Genomic DNA, 19,720 nt, shown 5'->3' on the forward strand with positions numbered 1-19,720 from the left:
GTCTTACATGACATCACTAGTAATCCTCACCATAGAACAAAGCTGCAAAAAATAAGTTAGCTACTAGGAATCTCTTACTATGAATTAGTTCAAAATTATTGTAACTACTATTTTTCTAAACAAAATGGCAGATCATACTCAGAAGGCATTTGCATATTTTGACCATCTTAATCATCCCTGAAATGGCATTCTTAACAGCCTTTAGAAAAAAGTTTACTATTTTATCAAAAGAAAACATCCTACCTTACATTTTATTGTCACGAAGAAACAATTACCTTCCCATCACCATAAAGCTTATTTCTCCCCACCATAACAAAACACAACATCTGCCAGCATTAACTTTATTTCTATCCATATTTTCTAATTTATTTTGGATAAAATCTTCTTTCATAAAGAGGATTTCTTTCCCTCTAATTAGCCCTAGTGTAGCACTAGTCCTTTATAAGTCTTCTTGTAGAAACTTTCTCATTTCCAAGCACACCTTGAACTTCCTCAAGAAGGTGAAATCTGTAACATTTCCTAGTCAGTGCCTTAAAAAATACAGCTGCGAAGCCTGCTGTAACATTTTATATCAGCCATATTACTTCTTTTATAGATGATACAGTAAATCTAAGATAAAAAAATGTAACGCACAGGCTCATAAAAGATCTTTATTGCATGCAATAATGGAAAGTATGTTTTGCATTTTATTTTTAAGGTACGGTTTCTCTGTGTCTTAAATTAATAGAGCTTTGAACAAGATACCTGAATAAATTTGTGCACACAATTTTTATTTCAAGTGAGATATACATGAAACCTATACAATACACAGAGGTATGTTTAATTAAACTAATATTTTTAAACCAAGTTGCTAGCATACATTTAATTTAGAAGATAAGCACAAAAGATGTAGGGTATGTTATCTAAAGCTAAATTTTTTTTTACTTAAAACAGTTCATTCACTTTATTTGTTTCTACTTGCAATTAAAAAAAGCATTGTAATTTGTTCCAAAGCTTGACACACTGCAGTGCTTATAGAATAAACCAACCTGAAAAGCCTACCTGTGATTATTTATTGCAACTACACATATACATCTCAGAGATGCTTTCTTATTCATCAACCAGAAGAGTCTCCAACACATCCATAGCAGGAGAAATCAGGAATGAATAAAACATCAGGCATATGACACCAAACCGTATATCTCAACAAATCATCATAGCCAAAGTAATACCCTTCAAAGGAAGTAATGTTTCTTTCTCCAAATCATTTCAAGAGAAAGACAAATACTCCAATGGTTAAGGTCAGGAATAGAGAGATCATTACTCTTCATTTACCTTCCTGTGCTTCGAGTCTCAGCCACCACACAATGCTGAACTTAAGGCCAACAGCACATACTGGTGGGAACAATCCCCTGTTCACCACCACAGAGAAAGAAGTTACCAAATTCCAGAAAGGCCATCAACGCAGCCTAATATTAATCTTCACAAGTAACAGATGGGCAAAATTTTATCTAGCTTGGCAAGACCCATTAACAACAGCTTTCTTGATGTGTTGTGGGTAACAATCCCATTATACTTCCAGGCCAGCACCACAGCTGCCTTTCAAGCCAACCCTGTGAGAGGGGTTCCCTCCCCAAACCCTCCCATGTCAGCCCGTGTCCAAGGGTAAGTCCCCGTGGTGCTGGGCTGTCAATGTCCCATTTCTATGCTCTGAAGGGTAACAAAAGCCTGAGATCCAGCAAAGAAGACAAAGGACAGCTCATCAAGAACTAAACACAAGGAGTCTACATTTTGTACAGAAGAAAAGCATATTAAAAGCTACTACTGTTTTCTGACAAGTTGTGTTTCTGAAGTTTCGGCTGCAATTCTCTTCTGTCCCTTCCGCTTATTTGACTCACTGATTTGTGTATTGTATGAAAAACTATGTAATTCTTCAAGACACAAATGTTACTTAGGAAAACAGTCAGAATAGCACAACCCACACTCACATTCTCATCCTGGAACTTCCCTCACCATGTTCTTAATTGAAGAATAAATGGAATACTGAAATAAGCTCCATTGCTGCTTAAGTTCCCAGAGCAGCATAAAAGTCAAAGTGCTGCAGAATTAGCAACATTTTACCTAACCATTTATTTCGTAGGCACAAAACTGTTCAGACATTCTTCAGGGCTGTAACTGTGGTCAGGGTAGTGCGCACATACACAGCTTCTTATGGGACAGAATTACGGCATCTACTTTCATGTAAGAATGCTACTAATTGGAACTTTTATATAGTATAAGTGACTCATAGCGTCAAATTGCTTCTTAATATTTGCTTTTAAAAAACTATAAAGCAGAAGTCTCACGTACACCAAGCTTTTCAAATTTTGAATCATCTTTGTACCTACTTTCAGAGTGTGTGTGTGCGTACTTCTACTCCAGTGACTCTACATATATCTATCAGCTTTGCAGTTTTGTGTTTGTGTTTAGAAGGAATGGTCACTGCTTGATTCTTTCTATAAACCAGTAAGATAATTTGAAGAAAAGTAAATCAGTTTTTCACCATTAGTTTACACTGTTCTCCTGTGGACAACCTCTGCTCACACTCATCTAATCCTCTATGAAGGCTGGTTTAAATCAGATTTCTTTTTTGTCATAATTGAAGTCAGGAAAAGATTAAACTTACTTTCTTCTTTCCAGTAACAAAATATTTAAATGATGACAGCATACTGAAGGAGCAAAACCAGGGACTGTGACTTCTAATTACTGCTCCCATTTTCTACCCTCTTAACTTTGAAGCTCTGCAACTATTCCATGACATAGAGCAGACATATGCATAGTTGTGATTCTCTCTCTAGAACAGAAAAAACTAATTGACAACCTGAAGGCTGAATCCAGCCCCGCAAGATGGTTGCACTTGGCTCCCCTGATGGCCTAGAGCAGTCTGCATATCATGTACTGTGCTAAATAATTTGCTTAGCCCCTAGGGGAGCAGGAAAGAAAGAAAAGGGATTGAGGAAAAAGAGAGGGTGGGAGGAACAAAAGAGCATGGGTAATGGCTGAAGGGCTAAAAATGGAAGTGTAACCATTCCAGCACTTTCCTACCTTCCCAAGTTGCCTACTGGGAGAGCAGTTAGTGCAGAGCAGAGCTGGAGCAGGCTGGGTCCTTCACTGGGCCTGCCCCAAACATGGCTCCATGCTACAACCTCCTTTCAGGTAGTTGTAGACAGCATAAGGTCTCCCCTCAGCCTCCTTTTCTCCAGGCTAAACAGCCCCAGTTCCCTCAGCCGCTCCTCATCAGACTTGTGCTCCAGGCCCCTCACCAGGCTTGTTGCCCTCCTCTGCACCCTCTCCAGCCCTTCAGTGTCCTTTTAAGGATGAGGGGCCCAAAACTGAGCACAGGATTCAAGGTGTAGCCTCCCCAGCGCCGAGTACAGTGGCACAATAATTTCTGTATGATGACAGACCAGGAGTCAAACAGTGTCCCAAGAGCCCCTACAAAACAGAGGAGAGGAGGGCAGGACCATTCCTGCATAGGACCTACAATTTCTCCAAAGTGAGATCACACCGCTCAAGCGGAGACAGAGTGTGGATGTTCCTGGTCTGGGCACAAAGTCCTCCTCTTTACATCCACATGTATTAAAGCAAATGGGCCAAATTTGATTTTATAAGCTTTCCCTGAGCATGGGTGAAATTAAAATCAATGATACTCATCTGCTTTCTGCAGGAGTAGTCCCCAGTCCAGCAGAAATACACTAAATCAAAGTCAGAAAAACAAGTGTTCCTATACAAGGCTCTCCAGCACCTTCTATAGCACTCATGCATTATAAAGATTTATCTTTTGTACCTTTCTTCCTCTGGACAACAGAGGGTTAAATATACAATCATGTTGATATATTCAGCTGATCCATGAACAGCTGGTGGGGGGTTGGGAAGAAAACAAACAACAACGAAAAAAAAAAAATAAGGTGGCCCATAATCATAGGGAATCAGCAATCCAGGCTCTAGAGGATCAAATCCATAGAAGGTAAATCAAAAACTACAAATTAAGAGAAGTAAATTCTAAATTTAGTACCTAGTACCTCTCAAAAGGGATTTTTTTTTTTTAATATTTCAAAGAACTTCCAAAGTTACTTGCAATTAGTGCTAAAAATAGCTAGGAAATATTTCAAATAGTCCTTAAAGAAGAGAGATGAAGAGCAGTTTTGTGAGGAATGAATGTAAATGTGAGCCAGTTCCCGGTCTCTCCATGGCTGACAGACATCTTCGTGATCCTCTGAGACCAAGAGTTCGTTTATTCCTGCCTCAGTTTTTCTGTCTAGAGAAAACCAACAGTAAGACCTTCTTTCCAAAGTAAGAGTACATTTGAACATTTATAAATGATGTCATTTTAAAATGTGATTTGAAATACTTACACAAAAACAGAGGAGTGTGGGCTTTTCAGGGATCTCTTGCAAAAGAAAATGTCACAAAGAAGTGCTAAGATACCAGAATCAAAGTATATGCGTTGATCCTCCTCCTTCTCCACAGAGACAATATTTACTAAAATTAGCTGGCCTTTATGATTTTTAATTATTACTTTCGGAAAATATTGTGACTACTTTTTGTTTAAAAACCTAATTACTTCAGTTAGCATTTCAAAATGAAGTAATTTGCAGTGCCATCCATTACACCTTTTATTAACATCAAAGGACTGGTTGAGCCCATTAACAATAATAAGCTACATAGTGAGGAGATACTTATTATTTTTATTTTACTAGCTAATTCCAGCATGGTAGTTTTGAATATTTCCCTGTCCACTTTTTCAATAATTATTCCTAAAAGTCTAGTACATCTTACTTTATAAGGAAACTTTGCTATCATATCAAGTATTTTGCCAAAAATGCTGCTTGATGCCTATTTATGAAAGGACAGACCTTTCCACTGTATTTTAATTTATGTTTATTCAGAAATTGGTAGTTTTCATACATTTTGAAGAAAATTTGATCTGTTAATAAACCAAAACCATAGTTCTTAGAAAGAGCAGTCCAGAAGAAGACACAGTTTTATAAAATATCCTAGTGAAGTCCCACTATCAGTGAAGCCTTTCCTGTTTTAAAACCTCACTACAGACTACACCAAAGAACTAATTCCACTAATAAAACTGGAGCCAAACAAATTATCTTCAGATAAAGATGTCTACGAGAGCATTTTGCTAGTGTCTGATGAAAAATTTAAGAGCAGCATGGTATTCAAGGAATCTGCTTAATTATTGCCATCTTACACTTGTGGCATTTTTAGTCTAGATACTCTGTATATTTCAGGGTGAAAGATATTATTTTTTTGACATCAGAGAAAAACCTGCAGGTTTTTACTAAATAGTCTATCTATATTAGAACTGTTGAGTAAGGATAAGGCATTGAGCTGAACACCAGACTTTTAACAGCGACAGTTTCTGCCAGTAAAACATTTACTAATTGGAATGAAGGAACAAAAGCAACCAGGAATGCCTTCGCATCTGGAATTGGTTAAAGAAACCAAAATGGTAGCAGTGTATAAAGTAGCACAGTCATATAATACTTTTTTTTTTTTTTTTAAAAAAAAAAGGGGGGGTTGGAAAAAGATATTTGACACTTCTGCCTTTTCATAAAATTGAAATATTTTAAAGGTATAAATTAATTTTAAAAGCTCATTTTTAGGTTTTTTCAACTTTATTATTAACTTTTGGAACTGAATTATAGCACACAAATAAATAAAATAATCAGTTTCAGTCAAACCAGCTCTCGTGCACAGCTCCCCTCCAATCACTTTTGATAGCACAAAAGCACAAAGAAGCCCAGTTTAGAGAGTCCACATGTGTTTAATCTTTGATTAATTGAACCAAAACTAAGCGCCTCCAGACGTATTTCTTTTAATCAGGGGAAGATATCTTTTCAGTTGCTTTGCTAGTAGGAGAGAGTCAGCAGATGTCTGTCTGGTCTAAGGGGAATTTCTCTTTCTCTGGAGAAAACAGTTTAAATATGAGAGGAACAGACATATGCTGACTATGCACTGCTTAACAGATGACGTAGAGAAGCATCTACTACCGCAGGGAATGGAACAGGGCAGTTTTCAAATTAAATTTCTTTCAAATTCAAAGCAATCAGCTGAAATCAATTTACATACAGGATGCAAGTTAAGTCAGACAGTTCTCATCACAACAGCTCACAGACACAAAGACACAAATCTGTCTTTGTCAGCAGTATGATTAAGAAAGGTTTTAATGCTATAACAGTAAAAAAAATAATCAATTTCTTCACAATTTTAAACACAGGTCGTACTTCTTTGGGGCGATGATGATACAATATAACAATAATAAAATGACTATGAATATGAATTATTTGTCAAAGGTTCTACATTCATACACAAAATGGTATTGGCACAATGCAAATTTATCTCAAAATTTAACCCAGGATAAAGTCTTTCAATATAATATTTCAGGAAAACATGTTTTAAAATGTATTACTGGGGGGGCGGGGAAAGGCATCAGAACAATTAGTGCATGGGGATTACTACTCAGCATTTTATTTGTCTGACTATATTCTTTTGCCTACATCCTTTTGCCCACAGGCCTATGTCCTGTATCATTATCTAGAATATGAAAACATTGATAAAAATAGAAAGGTTCTCCCTCACTTCATCTAGTTTTACCAAGATGTCTTTGGAGGAGGGTAGAAGAGGAGAGCTTGGTGGTTGGGAGGAGAAGAAAGTTCAAGAGTTTAAAGCAGAAACTGGGAGAAAATACACTAGACACTTGAAAATGGCATATAAATCTCCCTTAGACCAAAAGAAGCTCACCAAGCAGAAAAAAAGAGGAGACAGTCAATGGTCCCAGTTCATTTGGTAAATGCCACCAAGGAGCTCCCTCTGAGCTCTGCTTGAGGCTCCGTCTTTCAGGGCTCACAGGCACACAGGCTCCAGAACTATCAAACAGCGCATTGCTCGGCACAGGGGGAAGGGGAGTACGCAGCAGAAACTGAAAACAGAAAGTGGTATCAAAACCTCCACCTCCTTCTTCATGTAATTAGGATGCTTGCCTGTATCGGTGTTTATACTCGATGTTACCAGTCTGAATTGTCTTCCACAGGCTCCTGAGTAGCAATAGCAGAACTAAGGAGAGCTTTGGTATCAATCCACATGAACAATTCAATCATATTCTTTCTCTGAAAGTAATGACTAATGAGTCTAAATCAGCAAGGCATAGCTTCCGCCTTGTTCTAAGAACAAGCTTCTCCAGTCTTGATTCAAGGTTTCAGATACTCAGAGTCGCCATTCCACAGAAAGACTGACACCACTTTCTGTGATTTATGAATTTGCTGAGCTGCTCTGCAATTTCTGGCAAGACTACAAAACACATAATTTGCATGATCATCCATCCCAGCATGGTCACCATAAAATCCTAAATTACTCATCTGCATAAGCATCATCACTACAGTCACAGCATCATAACTGACTAAGAACTCTGTTGGCTAACGGTAACCTCAATTCCTCTAACCCGCAGTTTCTGGGAAGACACAAATATTCAAGAATGGCTTTCTTGGGTTGGAAAAAGGACTCATGCAGCCTGTTATTTTGCCCTGACCTTCACAGGAGTAGATAAATGCAATGAATAGGAATCTTTTATTTACATTCTCTGTTTGTTGTCTCGCATGTATCAGCATCTAGAGAAAGCTTGCATTTGTTGTATCAGTATCGTTATTCACTAACAATACCACTGACTTGTGAACTGCCTTGAGCACACAATCAGCTGTAATGCTCAAACATATTGACACACATTCTCAATAAAAAGTCCGCTTAATCTGCTACCAAAATATATTGAATCTTAGAACTTCAGATCTAGCATGAAAGAAATAAACAATACAGGCTTCCAAACATCTCCATGGAACAACAAAAATCCTAAAACACAAATTTTACAACTGTAAGTTATACCACCTTCAGATCTTTAACAATTACTCTTCTATATTCCCAAATACATACATGTTGTATCTTAGATAATACACATACAATTTTCCTTTAAGAATAAACTTAGACTCACTACAAAATGAACTTCTACCATACCAAACTGTACCAGTTAGGAAATATGCTTACATTAGGGCATTTACAGTCAAGCTTTTGTGTTTTGGTTTTCTGTTGTTTGTGTTTTAAACCTATACATGATTTTACTCTTCAATGCACCAGTTAATCTTGTAACCCTCTCTGCAGCACGAACATCCCGTAACTCTGATAAGGCACATTCCTTATTCTCTTAATTTATTTCATGAGTACAAGTAAGGCTGAATCATTAAAACTTCGCCAAGCAACACTAAAAAAAGTAATTTTTTTGTCTCCCCCACTGCCCCCGCAAGGGTGGACACTTGCCTGAAGAAACTTAGGCTTTGAACAAAACAATAAATGAAAAACTCAAAAAAGAAAGACCATTTGGGATATCTTAAACCTACATGCAGACTTGGGGAAAAAAAAAAAAAAAGCCAACAACAACTTTTATGACACTTTACCAAATAAATTGTAAACAACATGAACAGCACGATTGCCATACACAGGCTACCATCATATCTTGCTGCAAAGTACTGCATACAGCATGCAAGCGCAGCAAACCAGCTCTTTCTAGTAGGAACTGTGTACCAGCAGACTCTGAAACCCATCACCCATTCTCGACAGCCTGCAAATGGAGGGAAGGCTCTCTTTCCAAAGAATTTACTGTGGTGTACCATGGTATACCACTGCTGACAAAGTTCAGAAAAAAGCTCCAGAACCTGTGGTGGAAGCAAAAAGTATTAAAAATATAAAGTAAAATAAAATAAAACAAGGCCTACTTTTGACTTGGCATGAATATATGTTCTTCCAAGTGAGTCCCCAGGCAACCAACTAAATCTTAGCTATCTTCGCTATAGAAGTTTTTATTTTGGATCCCATATAACAGATTCAATCTCAATCAATACGGAGGCAACACCTTTAAATCCAGAGGAGTCTTAACTTATGTGCACTTTGCACACCAATTATTCCTGTCATCACTGGAATGGAACCAGTTTTAAATACATTAATATTTCAAGAAGAATTGTACTTTGAGTTACTGAACATCAAAGTATTGATAACTAACTACAGGTTCTTCTGACATGTTAAGCACTAAATGGAAGCTGCAGCATGTACCACAGCATGTCTCTACTGGCCCACTGAAAAGAGGATGCAAATGAAATGACCATGAGCTAAAACTGAGTTAATAAACCTTTTAGTGAAGTGGCAGCAGGGATTATAGCTATAGTAGCAACGTTCCACCAACAAGTGAGGGGAGCTGCCCTCCCCAAGACAAAAAGAGAAAAGATCATTCTAAAACTAACAATAAATACCATAAAAAAATGCTGAAAGGTCATCAACAAAAATTGAGGGTGTTTTTTCCCTGATCTCGTGAAGTATGAATGGTAAAACAGCACACAAAAGAATTAGCTCATTAAAATCATTTTAGCACAGATTTTAACAACAAAATTCTCGAAGTATTTTTAGTAAAAAAAATGTGAAAATATAGTAATGTAAATGTAACAGCATTATCCAATATGTACCACTGTTAAGCACAGTCAGTTATATAGATCTGCTGATCCTGATAGCAAATAAACAGAACTGTTGTTCTCGTGTTCACCCAATGCTAAAATGATATGACCTGGTTCATATTTAGTTCCTCTCTTTAATGAAAAAAAGAACAAATGGTTTGGTTAAAAAGGACATATTTTTCTCTGAGGCCACACGCACCTCAGGTTGTAGAAATTCTGATACATGTCCGAAATGTTTCATTTACTGTCATGCAACTGAAAAAGGGAGTAACATGTTGCTTGCCTGACTCTTTCAACACACCAGTGACTACACATATACTTGAAACGACAGAACATGTATAAAAATTAAGTGCTTTGAATTTTGACAGTGTTGCATAACTTGCAGCTAACAATATGAACAGTAACATGGGAAGACCATGTCTTGCCTAAAGTTAAAAGTGAGAAAGAATTTTGCAGCTAGTTCAACAGCTCGTATTCTGCTAACACAGGAAAACTAAGTACTGGAAAGTCATCATGGATCTTTAGATTCTGTAGCAGCTTTTTATTGATCTGCCAAAGGAATTTCAGAACAACAGGGTATATTTCGTTTTACCAACAACAATTAATGAGGCTGCTGATGAAACCATCTTTTTCACAGAAAGGTTAATTCTGTTTCTTGTAATTCAAAGGACCTTGAAGTATTTTTAGAAATAAGGCACCTACACTGACTATATGTCATTTTTATTCCTTTTAAATAATTTTAAACGTGCAAAGTATTTTTTGAACCAGAACAGTAATCTAATATGTACTGAAGATTACATTGCAATGATGATAAAGCTACACATGAAAGAATCATGCCAAATTCCCTGTCATAATTATAATTCTTCTCTAAAAACTCATCATGACATGGCAAGGGGAGAAGGGAAAAAAAAAAAGAAAACAGTCTAATTCGGTGGGAAACATCAGATTTCATGTGTCCATTTCACCAAACAAAATAATCCTAAATTAATTCAGCCACCTTCTCTGAACCTCAACATGGGTCAGGTGTGAACTGCTTGCATGATAAGTTCTGTTCCTAAAGAACTCAAACGCAGAGACCCAACACACTGCCATCACATTGGGACAGTCCAATTGAAGGCAACCTAAAATTATGGCTTATTAACACCCAGTAGAGGAGATCACCCTAGTAATGTTTGTTCTCATTGGAGCCTCCTGAAATATTTTGTTCTGTTTGCACCACACTATGAGTTCAGACTGACATTCTCCAAATGTGTCACTATTTCATGTTTAAACCATGTTACAGGAGAGTCATGAAGAGCATTCAGTATAGCCATAGAAGCCTCATGGAAGACCAATTTTTCTAATCCTGAACTAGAAATATAAAGTTAACAATGATATGATGAAACCTGAGTACCATAGGAGTCATAATATTTAAGCAGTTCCATTTGCTGCACTGTTCGATTTCTGTGCACCCTCACTCCCCATATCTCCTTTTGTGTTTGGTTGATTCATGTCAGAATGTAAAGAAGTGACGTTTTTAAAGCACCTGCTATTTTCATTAGGTTTAACTCAATGAAAATGAAATTTCATTTCATTAGGTTTAACTCAATGAAAAAATAGAAAAAAGTACAAAGTTCAAACTTTCAGGGATACAATACTACTATGCTCAAGAGAGAGAACACGTGTGCAATCACATACAATCATCTAGAAATATGACAGTAGAGTTTCAATTAAGTTATTTTTTTTTTTTTTAGTTTCTCCACTTGTCATTCACTCTCATGGGTAGGTTTCTACATTATGCTACGTAACAGACACCCACAAGATCTGGAGATAGAATTTTCCTCAAAAAGGAGTAACTGGAAGAAAACAAAAGAGAAAGTTAAACACTGAATCAAACTATCACACACCAAAAACTGAATCTGGTCTTTATCAGGTGCATCCATTCATTAGGACAACTACTTTTCTTAGCAGTTTATAGTAATTGAGGCTTACTATGCAGTTGCAACAAGCACTGAAAGGGCCAAGTTCACAGCAAGCCTATCACTGATAAACGGTAGGTTTTAAAAAGGATTAGCACTACTATTAAAACCTTCTATGCCTCAAGCAACTTTTGTTTATGCCATTGGTTGTGGTAAGCAATGGGTACAGCTTCACTCAATCTTTTTTATATGTACACAGGAGCTTAATGAGATTCTTGTAAAACTGAGATTTGCCTTTGTTACACATACACATAAGCATTCAAATTAAGTCACTTATGCATCAGTAAGACATTACCAGCTTAGGTAACAAAATATGCACATTTTTTTCTTTAATTTCAACTTGGCTTAAAATACTGATGTTGTACAATGGCAGTCAGGAGGCCAAGTTTGCTAATATAGCCTAATACCATACAGACTGAATATACAATGAAAACAATACACAAAGAAATATGACTTCTCATTGTGAGAAAGATATTGCCCTTTTAGAAGTACTGAACAGACAGAGCTGTTAAATCATCTTTCTTACCAGTTCTGTGCTACATAAGTGTTTTTATTTGTTTGCTTTTGAAGTCACAGCATAGCAAGTCTATAACTAGGATGTTGCTGGGATTTGATGCAGAAAGTATTTGGACTATTATCCATTGTAAACTGAAAACAAATGTGAACAAACTTTCATACAAAACAGCCTACTTAGTGTAAAATATCCTATTATTGAGGTTTGTGGTAACAGACATGTGTATATGCTTTACAAACACTTTTGCGAAAGCATTGCTCTTGAGAAGGAGATGCATATATCAACGGAAAATGGAAATATCATGATAAAAGATACTCTAGAATTTTCACGGCAAAAGCAAAGTTTCTCTCAGAAAACCATGATTTTAAATGAAGACTCATGAAGCCACTGACCAAAAAATGTAACTAATTTCATTTGCATTTGTTTTTTCTTAGCATCCTCAAAAACTTCATGGTGCTGAAAGATGACCATACCCCTGCAGCTACTGTTGTCAACTCCTGACATGGGTAGTTTTCTTCATAATGCTATATAACAGACGGCCACGAGACCTGGAGATCTCAAAAGGAGTAAATGGAGGATAAGGAAAAATTAAACACTGAATCAATCTACCAAACACCAGTAACTGAATTTGGTCTTGATCAGGTGCATCTGTTCACCAGACAATCCTGAGAGACTCAAGTATATGCAGCAGCTGTAGCCACCCTCCAGTCTGCCACTTGGTAACTTTCCACTTTTCCAAACCTACTTCTCTGCTGTGAAAAATGACTTTTGTTTCCCAACTGTTTATGTGACAGCCAAATGAGCCTCTAGCCCTTACTCTGAGTATCAAGCATGGTTCCATTTTGTGCTCCCACCTGTAAAAGCTGACATTTATAGAGAGAATTACCCAGTTTCATTTTGACAGGGACATGCCCTTTTTCACGTACTTTAGGACCTTTCACCACCGGAGAATGTGTCACTGGTAGGCAGTAATCCGAAACCAGTTACATTCCTCAAAAACAAAACAGAGAGCTAATTTAAGTAGGTCTCCAGTGATCAAAAGGCTGAGTTCAGGAAGTCAAGAAGAGGGAGGCAAATGGACTTGTAGCAGCCTAAATCAGAGGGATGACTCCAGACTGTTATCTCTTTATCCCATCACCCACCCTTTCCGGGCTACTCTACTGAAACTTCATTCTTCTGCAAATTAACTTCGAACACATACAGCGAGTCTTCATTTCAGAAATTTTGTGGGAATAATGTTTCAAATAAAGATGAAACCAGACAACTAGTACAAAAAAAGAAAAATCCCCCAATTAAACAGAAGTTACATCTCTTTCATTTAATTGACTTGTAATTCAGCTTTCCACTGGGTTCCTATTTATGCAAATTTATATTCTTCCCATTTATGAAGTTCTTACAGATCTACATTACACAGAAAGAGTCATGTAATATTAAATTAGAAAGTTAATTTACACAGAGCTGTGTAGCTTACAAGAGTTTAACCAGTCTCTAAAGCAGGGGTGTCAAACTCATTTTCACCAAGGGCCACATGAGCCTCGCAGTTGCCTTCAAAAGGCCAAAGGCAACTTTAGGACTGTATGGATGTAACTACTCCTACACAGTTCCTAAAATTACATTCAGCCTTTTGAAGGCAACCGCAAGGCTGATGTGGCCGATGGTGAAAATGAGTTTGACATCTCTGCTCTAAAGTATCTGAGAGATTTTAATTCTTGAAATATCAAGTGGCTAGCTACTTCTTTAGAGAAAGTTACACTCCCTGCAGCATAACCAAACAGAATATAGCCAGTGGGGGTTCAAGTACTCCATTTCATAGATTTAAGAAAGATACCACTCTTCACCAGTCAGGACCACCTTATTTTTAAGATCTTTTTAGGGATCTGGATGGAGCGTGGTTTCAAGGAAAAAAAAAAAACAACAACAACACTGAAACTGCAGGAAATACAACTGCAAAAATATTTATATGTAAATGAAATAACATTATGGAGAAGAGATGACAAATCTCCAGTAGACACGTAGGATCTTCAAACATTTTAGAAAGGCCACAAGAAGCAGAGCCTGAATAATAATGAGACTTACTCAATTGAATTTGCTGATAACAAGTGGTATTTACATCACGTTTAATGGTATTAATTGAGGACTACACTATCACGACCAAAGCACGTATCAGCGGAAGAAAATGTAGCATCCTGTGGATTAAATGACACGCACATCTTAGTCAAGCCATCAAAGAAAGGCTGATGAACAGACAGGAATGAAGCAGAAACTCTCCCTTGTAATTTTATGATTTTAGTCTCCCCCGCCTTGTGGTTATCACATCTAAAGCTATTTTTAAAGTTGTTAAAATACACACGTATTTCAGAAGATAAAACAGCTTTTAGTATATCGCACTTCTGAAATATTTGTAGATTTGATATCTCTCTACATTTATGTCTTTGTAACTGTGGAATCTATGCACAGTGTACTTAAGGAAGATGTCCACCTTAGTCCATAAGGAGTTTGTTGCCCATGTAGTATCTTGAAAACCAGCATGGGAACTGCTTAAAAAAAAAAAAAATCTGGCTGAAGGAGTAAAAGACATGAAATATTATTTTTAGTATTAACCTGAAGTCAAATCTACACATCCATTGAACAGTAAAGGAATTTAATCTAATTGAAATTGTTACTATAAGAGGTGATGGAAGAAAACGTGATAAATTCCCTGTCACGTTATGAAACCAACTGCTTCTTCCAGAGAGCTACCTGTTACAGTGTGAAAAACACTTCTATTTTCTGTGTTTCATAAGAGTTTTTTGGTTAAACTTGTAGCATCAAAGCATATCACCAAATGAGTACTCTAAAGTATCTTGTGTACTTTTGTATATGGAAACCAAATGAAGGCAATTTTACTCTGCAAACATACAAAAATTCCACTATAGCATAAGGATTTCTTGAATAGCAGTTGTATATGACTACGTGTATACAAATGTAAAAGCTGTGGTGCTCAAACCAGGTTTATGGAGAAGCTCATCCAAACAGCTGACTTGCAGCAATTCACTCTGAATGTAGCTACGGTTTATAATGATGATAGCTTTACAGCTATAATGCACAGATTTTGAATTTAATGCGAATTTATTTCTACTAGCCTTCAACTCTTTCCTTGTTCTTCACTTCTCCTGTGCTACTTAAAGAGTTTTGGTGCTCTTGCACTTTCACATCACTACCTTTTCTATTAAAGCATAACTTTTCAGTTAAAATTCATTGCCTATAATCTGCTGGTATACATCTAAAACTATTTACCACTCTACTACAAACCTTATTTTCTAATATAGATCATGATTTTTTTTTCCCTTACAGCATTGTCAGTGTTTATTTTCTGACACTAGCCCTTGACATGAGAGTTATGTTGAGCTGGATTAACAACTTAATGCTATACTATTGTCAGGTGGTATACATTTGAACCCCTTTAAAGAGACACCCATCTTTTCCATTTTGTCATGAGTGTTGGCACAGGCTCTTAAAAAATGTGTAACAATATCAATATTTTCGATTCAGACGCTGTCATTTACGCTCTACTGTAATCACATGAAGATGATTTGATGCAGGGTTTAGCAATTACATGCCAGTTGAACTGATGCACACCATAGCATACCAACCACCAAGGTCTACCTCATGTTTCTGGGTTCTGACGAAAAATTGTGGAAGACACAGAAACACTACCTGCATTTCAAACATTACTCCACAGCATATCACAAAAGAATTGAAAATAAGCACGCCCATCCATGCTGCTTTGCTGCATGGGCAGAACATTAAAACTAATTCCAAGAGTCAGTAAGTGGTGCTATGAAGTAAACAAGAGCAATTAGATAAAAATCAAAACCGCTTAAACATTAATGCTCACTGAAAATTACACCTACAAAATACTGGATATAGTATTTGTGAGTAACCAATTAACAGATAATTTAAACAGGTTATACGTTTATTGGATTTATTTCCAGCTAGTCAGACGCTAACTACTTTTAGCACTAAATCCAGTGACAAGGCAACAGCACCGTCATAGAACTTATCTGTATTTACTGTATTATATGCGATGCTCAAGATCCTTCTGGTACAAGAAGGATAAAAGTCCTTGGGATTTTCTGTGAACGTGAGTGAGACTAGACAAATGGCTCAAGTAAATGCAGAAATTTATAGTCTATTTCCTTTGCTTTTGGTGTCATGAAAATCTAGACTTTTTTCTGAAGTTACACACCAAAAGTGGCATTTATTTAACAGGAGCCTCATCAGAGCTGCTTAACAACATTAATTGCTTAGTCAGAGTGATCCATGTTTTCAGAGCACAACTCACCCAGTTCTGAGCTAGCTCTTCAACATGACACCACATGAATTGCTACAGATTAAAGAGGAAGCCTATAAAAGCAACTTATAATAGATACCTAACTTCTGAATTGCAAGGTTTCCTCTCATACTTCAGGACCCCAAAACTGATATTTTTTGACCTACACTTTGCACTCCATTTAAATGCTTAAAACCCTTTCATGTACACTCTCTTCCTTTAAAATAAGTAGAGTTTAAAGGGCATACAGGAAGAGATAAGCATTACAAAGTGATGTGAACATACTTGACTGCTCCTTCCGTTGGCCAAATACTTAGAACTACTGAGATAATTTGTGGTCCAGTTCCAGCTATTCCAAATGTACCCTATCAGATTAAATCCTGGCTATCCTGCCTCCAAGTATACATTGCATTTTGCATGGTTGTATGGAGAGGAAAAAACATCTATAAATTGAAATTAAGTATACAAAACGTAGCAAACATTAAGTAATCGTAATTGCATAGAAACACAAAAGTAGCAAGAACGCACAAAAACGTCTCCGTTTCTACAGTGATGTGATGATACCTCTTCTGATTATTTTTCTATTATCCTCTGTATCAATAATAATTAACTGTACTGTTCTTTCACTGATTTTAAGTCGGTCCCTCAGAGGCAGCTCACACTTGTTTTTCTAGCTTCAAAGAACATCAAAGCAAGCAGTTGTTACCAAAAAGTGGAAAAAAAAAAGAAGTACTTACTTGCCACCTCCAGCGACGCATTATGACTTACAGCTTCCCCAAGGTAATTCCTTGCCACGCAGACATAGACCCCTTCATCTGGCCTACTCTTGCGCCCATGCACGATACGTAAGAAAAATAAAGATCCGCTGGGCAGCAGCATGCGGTGGGAGCGCGGATCATCCTTGTCCGTTTCCACTCTTTCCCCCCCCTTGTACCACTCAATGGTGGGGGTCGGCCTTCCTTCAGCTTTACAGTTTAAAGTTGCCGGTTCTCCTTTGGAAACAATTAGATCAGAAGGGTGTTCAACAATCCGAGGTGGGAAATCTTCTTGCCGAAGACGAGAGCCTGCAACATAAAAAAACGCAAAACTTTCTTAGATCGTTGCCAGGTACAGTCATTGTGTTTTGCAATACAACTACTTAACCATTATCCTGTAGTACGTGATTTAATAAGAACAGCTATTAGCATCTTTTTAAAGTGAAAAAAACAGCACCTTAATGCATTTAATTGTGTGCAAGGTCTTGCAAGTGAATGCATTCAAAAACATTTTTTTCAACAAGCAACCTACACTAGTGAACTAAACTGCCATGTTCCTAAATCACAACCATTTTTATATTCATCTATTCATTTATATAAATCTCTACTTACACAATTACGAAAAATTAATCCTACAGATACTCTATATGCATCGGACCACCTCTACCAGCAAAACTGGTACTGCTGATTAGTAACAAAGTCATAGTCAACCTCATTTGACCTTTTGGAAAGCCCATTAATTCATGAAGTGTCTGCAGAGTAAGTCAAACATCTCCAGTGCTCACAAAGTTGCTTTATCTCATTTGTACTGTCAACTCTTTTTAGTCACTTGTTAAGCAGTACCAGAGAGGTACAAACGAATGCAGTGCCCTAGCACTTCTTCCACCTCTTGCACCGGAGAAAACTAGAGAAACATTTTAAAATATAAAAATTTTTACTGCCTCCAACCTAGAACTCCAATACTATGTGAGACAACAGTATCCTGGGTAAAAGAAAAGCTACAAGCAAACAAGACACTCTTCCACAAAAGCATTTGATTTCAAACTAATTCAAGCTCCAAGCTGATACTTGGCATAAAAAAAATAATAACAATAAAAGTATGAACAGAGGAATATGGCAACCAACTGGATGCCCAAGAATTCCAAATCAGGAATAAGCAGCTACCAAAACTCTTGGGGTTTTATATTGTTGACTACATTTCAAACTACTGTTTTCCTTATTTCTCTCTTTCTTGATATACAACTCTGCCATGGATAGAATTAGTCTCTTGGATCACTGATTCCTGATTATTACAATTTTAAATGTCAGGATTCTTTATTAACATTAATAACATGGTTTTTGAACAGCTGTGAAGCACCAGAAAGAAATACAAGATTATTCACTGCAGGTTAATAGACCATAAACTGATATGAAAAAAAGGGAAGGAGACAAGGAAAGGAAAGTCCTAGAGAGAGATCAGTTTTCAATATCTACTACATGTGTGTATAATGTATATAAAATAAAAAATATTCTAAAATGCAGGACTTTCGTGTAAACTTTATTTCACACTTCCTCCACCTCAAAATAATCAATTCAAATTAAACGATACACTAATCAGCTAGCACAAACTGCACATTCCCTAATCTCTGGTATGGCTTGACTATATTGAAATATATTTGCATTCTTTATGCATTAAAAGAAAAAAGTTTTATATCAACATTACTGATCATTAAATACAAAATAACTCAAACAGCAATAAATCTACTCTTTAGTCCTTTGAGGAAAGAGAACATAAATAGTATTGTATTTAGGACTATATTCATATATTACAAGAAATATTTAACCACTTATTTAATTTGCCAATTTCTGTTCAGTTATTCAGAATATTGCAATAATTTGTAGTACCTAAAGCAAACAAGTAATTACGTTTTATGTTTACTTTTGCCTACAACAACCGCCTGAGACATGAAAACTGAAGCATGGGCCGACAGAACAGCAGCCAGAAAACTCCCGAATCCTTTTGCTGGCTACACACAACCCTCGGACACCATGCTAAAGCAAGATTTTGAGCTGCACTGCCTAGAGGTACAGCACAGGCCAGCTCCAGTGAGAGGAGAGCTAAAAGTGCAAAACAATAAAATCGTGCCAACCAGTATTGGTCTTCTGCAATAGCTACAAGAAGCTTCCGATACTCCTGTTTGCCCTGAGCAGACATCTTAGGCCTTGCAAACTGCATTTATGTCTACTCATCCTGAACTTCTACACGGCTTTTGTGAGAAGCCCCTCACGCAATAATGTTGCTGCCCTCATAGTTGGGGCCACCTATCTTAGATCTCTTTTTCCAAGGTAAAAATAACTAGACAGGGATAAAAACCTTGTTTTGTTTATACTTCCGCTCACTTACTATGTACCTCACAAGGAAAGACACAGAAACAAAGGATGCAAGAGGGAAAACCAGTTCTTATAAGTCACTCTGGAAATACAAAAAGCCAAGTTCAACACAGAAAGTTTAGAGAGAGTTAAGAATTGTTTTAAAAAACAAAGTCTGCACGTATGCTAGTATGCATCATTTTTATATTTTCACAGATAATGCTAGCCAACCAGCACACGATATAGTATAACCCTCCCATTATTTGTCAGCATGGTCCAGACCATAAATAAAATAAATATCCTTTTCAGATGTA

At 36.9% G+C, this 19,720-nt stretch overlaps 1 protein-coding gene across 10 annotated transcripts in view; it reads right to left on the bottom strand.

Moving 5' to 3' along the window:
• Positions 1-19,720, bottom strand: part of ROBO1 (roundabout guidance receptor 1) — a 736,887-nt gene that overhangs the window by 248,662 nt on the left and 468,505 nt on the right. For all 10 annotated transcript variants that reach the window (XM_065064434.1, XM_065064469.1, XM_065064416.1 and 7 more), the window contains one exon: positions 17,040-17,366. In XM_065064434.1, coding sequence (XP_064920506.1) covers positions 17,040-17,366 — 327 coding nt within the window. The remainder of the gene's footprint in view (positions 1-17,039; positions 17,367-19,720) is intronic.

This window comes from Columba livia, chromosome 1 (genome assembly GCF_036013475.1).
Source record: "Columba livia isolate bColLiv1 breed racing homer chromosome 1, bColLiv1.pat.W.v2, whole genome shotgun sequence".
Classification (NCBI taxonomy): Eukaryota; Metazoa; Chordata; class Aves; order Columbiformes; family Columbidae; genus Columba; species Columba livia.